Source organism: Athene cunicularia, assembly GCF_003259725.1.
Source record: "Athene cunicularia isolate RWA chromosome 22 unlocalized genomic scaffold, athCun1 chr22_part1, whole genome shotgun sequence".
Lineage (NCBI taxonomy): Eukaryota > Metazoa > Chordata > Aves > Strigiformes > Strigidae > Athene > Athene cunicularia.
In genome coordinates, this window is record NW_020799128.1 from 2,986,818 (window position 1) to 2,992,185 (window position 5,368).

Genomic DNA, 5,368 nt, shown 5'->3' on the forward strand with positions numbered 1-5,368 from the left:
TTTTTAAACTACAGACCTTGAACAACATGAGTAGCAGCTGACCAAGTTTCTCCACACAACCCTCCTGCCAAGAAGGACAGCCTATCTCCCAGTGAAGGGAGTCCATTCTTCCCAGCCTGCTCAGCCTCTGGCTGCACTCGAGACTGCCAACAAGGGGCCAATTGTGAAGTAAGTCTGTTACAGATACCTCTTCACTAGAAACGGTAATCCATTTATCAAATGATTTAAGAGAAACAACCTGTATTGTTCCTCTGCCCCAGTTTCTGTTCTGTAGCTAATAAATGATGTTTCCTTTCCTAGCTCCACCTTGCTTTGCACCTTCTGCACAAACTGCCCTGATCTCCAGCTTCAAAGACTGAACTCATCTGCAACAGAGAAATTCAAGCATATTTAGGCTTGGGACCACGGCTACTTTTTACTGGAGCCAACTCTTGATGACAGTCTCGGTATTTACATGATAATATCTAGACAGAAGCCACTGGAAAACCTTGTTGAACCGTGTCCTTAAAACAGTGCAGCCTCCTGTACACTTCAGCAGCCAGAACAGGTGACTAGAGCAAACGGGAACAGACCATCTCAAACTGAACACAGTCAGTAGATATTCACACCATTTAATTAGGGCCTTGATTACAAAGCACACGTTCCCCGTGTCATGGGCTGGGAGAGTGAGGAATCCAGCTCTGATTATTTCAGCTAAGAGCACCTGCGAGCTATGTGGGACACAGCCCAGAAAGGAACATGATCTTTAAATTACTCAACACCTTCTAGATCCTACTTCACTGCAGACATCCATAAATGCCTAAAATAATAGTAGTTAGCCTCTTTTCGGCATGCCCACACTCTATCACTCCAGAACTGAAGCCCTGTACATATTACATCTCCTTTTCCACACTGGGAAGAATTTCTGGTCATTTTGATCTCTTCTACTGTCTTCCTCTGACACTTGATTTTGGGACAAATTTCAGAGCAAATAAATCAGTATTCATAATGTTACGAGATTTACTGATCTCTCTAGGAGGGAGTTTCAGTTTGGAGACTGCTGTTTATAAAATTGCAACTTTCTACCTATACAACCTTTTGGGTTGGGAATGAAACGCTATGTTGTGGTGACAGCACGTACCTTTATGAAACAACAATCAGGACTTCTAAAGAAAATTGTTAACAATAACATTTGTGCAGCACACTAGTTTTAAGCTACATTGTTATGATAACTCAGCTAACTATCAGGCCTAAATTCTGTAGATATAATACCCTTACAGTGAATGAAAGTCAATCAAGCACGGCGCATAGATCCCTCGTAGACAATAAACCCAAGTGTTTACCATTTTGCACTGATCACCATGGTGTATTTAAGCTTGAGAGCTTGAAAGAAGAATTGTGAAACTGGAACACTAGAAGACACGCCTTACCAGTTTTCAGAAATAAATCCCTGCCCCACCAAACTTTTAAATTCTAAAAACTGACCTGTCCTGCCAGTTGTCAGCTGCTGAGCCTCGGTAGTCACTATTAAATCAAATGCACAGAGGAAAGACTGGACAGTGGATATACCAAGGTGCAAAACAGTAACTGAGAACTCCTGGACCTTCAAATCCCACAAGGTGTGTATTCATCTTACAAAAAACTCTGACCTGTAAAAACCTTGTGACATCTGTGATCACGTTCCTGAAGACATATTCATCCTTCTGACAGTCAAACCAGCCCAACTTTGTGATCCTGGCATATAACTGGATTAGTGCTTGTGTGACAAATGTTGCCAACTTTGGCCTAGTGGCAAGGTAGTTGAGCACATAGTTCCCTGAAACACAGAGAAGAGCTGTATCTGTAGACAACAATCTCGGCAGATGGAACTGAGATGGTAACACTGACAGGAAAAGCATGTTTTTGTAAGCTGTTTAAGAAAATAAAAGCAGCACAATAGTGGGTTCGATACCAAAGCTGACCTTTTACTCGTGCCTTTAACATACTAAAGATGTGGAATAGATCTGGGAAGTGGCTAGAGAGGTGAGAGTTCCCCCCCGCCCCAAGCCTAACTTGGTTTGTGGTATCAGATGAAGCCCAGCCCTCTGTAAGCACATGTAAAGAGCAAGAAAAGCTGAAAATATTTCAAGACCTTTCCTCAGGGATGATCATCTACCACATCATTTGTAAAAAAGAAAGCAGGCAATGGCATCCAGACTCTTTCCTTGCAGGAAAGGAAGTATCAGCTGTTCTCCAGGAAAGAGCAGGCAGACTGCTCCCTTAGGAAATACTCTAAATGATATTTCAGAGAGCCACAAAGGATTTTCAGTTTTGAAAGCACATCCTCAGAAGAGGCAGGCACCACACATATTTTATACTCCAAAACAAATTTATCAAATGCAACTGGTTTATTCACAAGACCACAGAGTTGTCATTCCTTTCCATCTGGAAAAAATTTATGAACTCTGTTAGGTGACAATATAGGTGAAGGTGTCATCTAAGAGAAATGTTTCTTTGTCTTTTGGGCATCCTAAGGTATAGGATGCCCAAACTCTAAAGCACAGTAGCTTGCAGAAAACCTCCCACCATGGATGAAAGTCATACGACAAACATTTGCATTAGTTTGGTTAGAAAAATTAAGCCTTGTACTTACGAATATCTATTCGTTGTTCCAATGGTAAAGGGTTGTTTGTGCGTGACACGAGTTTTGTAAGGCATGTAGCTGCCAATAACTGGGAGTAGGATGACTGAAAAATAAAAAAAGGACAGACACAAATAGAAGTTTACTGCACACTTTAGAAGATGAAGCAGCAGTGCTGGATTTTTAGCTAATTGCTCTCTAGAAATTCGAGTTCAAAGCATTAACTGGTAAGTATAATATTCTATGTAGAATAAATGCTATGCTTTTATAGACATTAAAGTCGACCGAATACTTGAAGAAAGTGTTTAAGAAACAAAGGAAAAGCTTTTAAAGAGTGGAAGACATCGGGACTGCCCCTGAAGGCAAGGAGTAAAATTGCAGAAGTAGTCAGACTGCATGAAGTTACCTTCAACACTGTGCCCGAAGACTGCAGAAGTACGTTACGATACGTTAAGAAGCACTTACAACTTCCACTTCATCACTAAACAGAGGTTAAAATTTATTTCTTACAGAACAGCACACAGCCCACTGAACTTTAATTAATCCAGGGACACAAATGATGGCCTTCAACCACCTAAAAACCCTGGCTGCGCCCAACTCCATACATCCCAGCCAGGGAAATAACAAGCATTTTGCATGCTGGTTTCTGTGATTCTGTAGAAAGCTTAGTATCCAAGATGCAGGAAGCATCTTTATTCCAAGATTCTCAAGGCCAGTCAGGTATAAAGTGAGTCAGATCCCAGACTGAACAAAAAACCCCACAATCCTCTGGCAAGGGTCAGGGAGGCAGTGGATCACATGCAGAGAATAAAATTGGGCTGTAGGAACTTTCCTTAAACAAAAAAAGATATATTTGTCCTCAGGGAAACCAGTTATTAGTTCCCATCAGAAGAGCTTCAAATCAGTTTGTTTATAATTCACTGGACTTCAAATTTAACAAAAAGTTAAATAATTGTGTAAGTTTGCTAAGCCTGTTAAGTATCACTCTTCTCCCCCTCCCTTCACCACCTCCTCCTGGAGGACTTATTCTTTACAACAGGCTGTTTAACGTTACCTATTTTTGTGAACAAGGCTCCAATCTGATAGATATGAAAGCTAGATGCACATTCTGCCAAAAGTCTTATCTTTCAAGATCATGTGGCAAAGCCATTTTAAACATTATTTGTGCTGATACAAAGAAAAAAAAACAAGCGGCCACTTCAAAAGAAGAAAGCTAAAGAAGTCAGGCAGGATTTACTGCTGGTGTATTTCACATCCTTTCTGTAACACTAATTCTAAAGCACATGATCTAATTTCCCCTGTTTTAAACTGCTGGATTATTAAGACAACACTCTAATAGGGGCAATTTTCCAAGGAAACATTCCAGAAGCAACACGGCTGGTTTTATCCCCTATGAAGTTCCGTGCCCACAGCATTTTCTCCCCAAAGCCTACAGAGGAGGCAGTGAGTTCCCACAGTCTGTGAAACACCACTGCCATAATAATGTTTTCAACTTAAAGCTTGACATGTCTGCGTGGTAGCCTGCGAAGAATGCAGCGAGGCCCACAAGACATTAGAAATGACAACCGTTTGTAGTAACCACTGCAGCAGCATAATTAGCCATCAGCGCCAATGCTTTTTTTGGCAAGGGCTGCCCACAAAATTGAGATACATGAGAGCATACTGGGTATGGAATATAAACACTGCATACCAGACCCTGCGGCTATTTCCCTTATCAATGCCCAAAATACCAAGATCTATTTTGGACAGCTATATTGTTTTACATACACTCCCTCTTTCTAGAAGAAGCTGGCACTTGCTCAGGCAGTCTGGACTGTTGGTGAACTCGACCAAGGCTTTCTCTGCCTGGAGCCGTGTCGCAGTGTCTGTGGTCTCATACAGCTGCTTGCACAGGTTCTCTAGCTGGGCTAGGCTCTGGAACACAGGAAAACAAATCAGTTAGAAACAAGGGGGTTTATTACCATTTAATTACGCAGCTTAACCCAGGTTATACGTATGTACACGGACACACACAGATAACTTTACTGTTTGCGCAAAGGAAGGAAAATGCTTAACTCATAATTAGTTCATTCTTTCATCAGCTAAATGCATTTAACCTGCTAAGTTACCTGTACAGAAATTTCACAGCTGTCTCTTTACACCTGACAAAGTAGCACGTTGCCTCCCCACTTCCACCTTTTTTACCCAAACTCGCTCCCAGGGTCAGCGCTCACCCAGCCTGACCGTACCGGTCCAGAAAACCTCTTACATTTTGTGCTGTAACGGCCATAATCCTAACCTGCCCATTTCAAATGGCAAAAATCCCATCCTCACGTCTAGCTTTTATGTCATACAGTGTCAAATCCCTCTCAAACTTAGTTTATATTCCCTTTGCAGGGCGCGGTAACAGACTTCAGCAGCTCAGGATGCTGGAAGGATCTCATGTTAAATCTTCTACACCACACATGCCCAAAATACCTAAAGCAGAACAGAGCAAATGAAGAATGGGATGGATGCCTTTGAGCAGTGTCTTTGTGAACGCGTTCGAAGGGAAATAAAACTACCAGGCAGATTCTGTGTGCTCAAACAACTGGAAAATATTTGCCATAAACTCTGATCCAGGCAGATGGTTTCCTCCAGTGAAATCTTAGGTGTCCTAGTTAAAAAGTGGCTTCACAGATGGATATAAATATTCCCCCAGGTTCTTACTGCTAGATTAATAAGCAGGTATTTTCAACTGCTCTAGGGCTAACAATCTAAGTTTCCAGGGGTAAATCATTACAAGCATAC

The 5,368-nt window shown here is 41.7% G+C and overlaps 1 protein-coding gene across 1 annotated transcript in view; it reads right to left on the reverse strand.

The window, feature by feature from the left end:
- Positions 1-4,528, reverse strand: part of XPO7 (exportin 7) — a gene marked incomplete at its 5' end in the record, with an annotated part of 31,000 nt that extends 26,472 nt beyond the window's left edge. The window contains 3 exons of the mRNA XM_026863082.1: positions 1,629-1,795; positions 2,612-2,705; positions 4,367-4,528. Coding sequence (XP_026718883.1) covers positions 1,629-1,795; positions 2,612-2,705; positions 4,367-4,528 — 423 coding nt within the window. The remainder of the gene's footprint in view (positions 1-1,628; positions 1,796-2,611; positions 2,706-4,366) is intronic.
- Between the last annotated feature and the right edge of the window lie 840 nt (positions 4,529-5,368).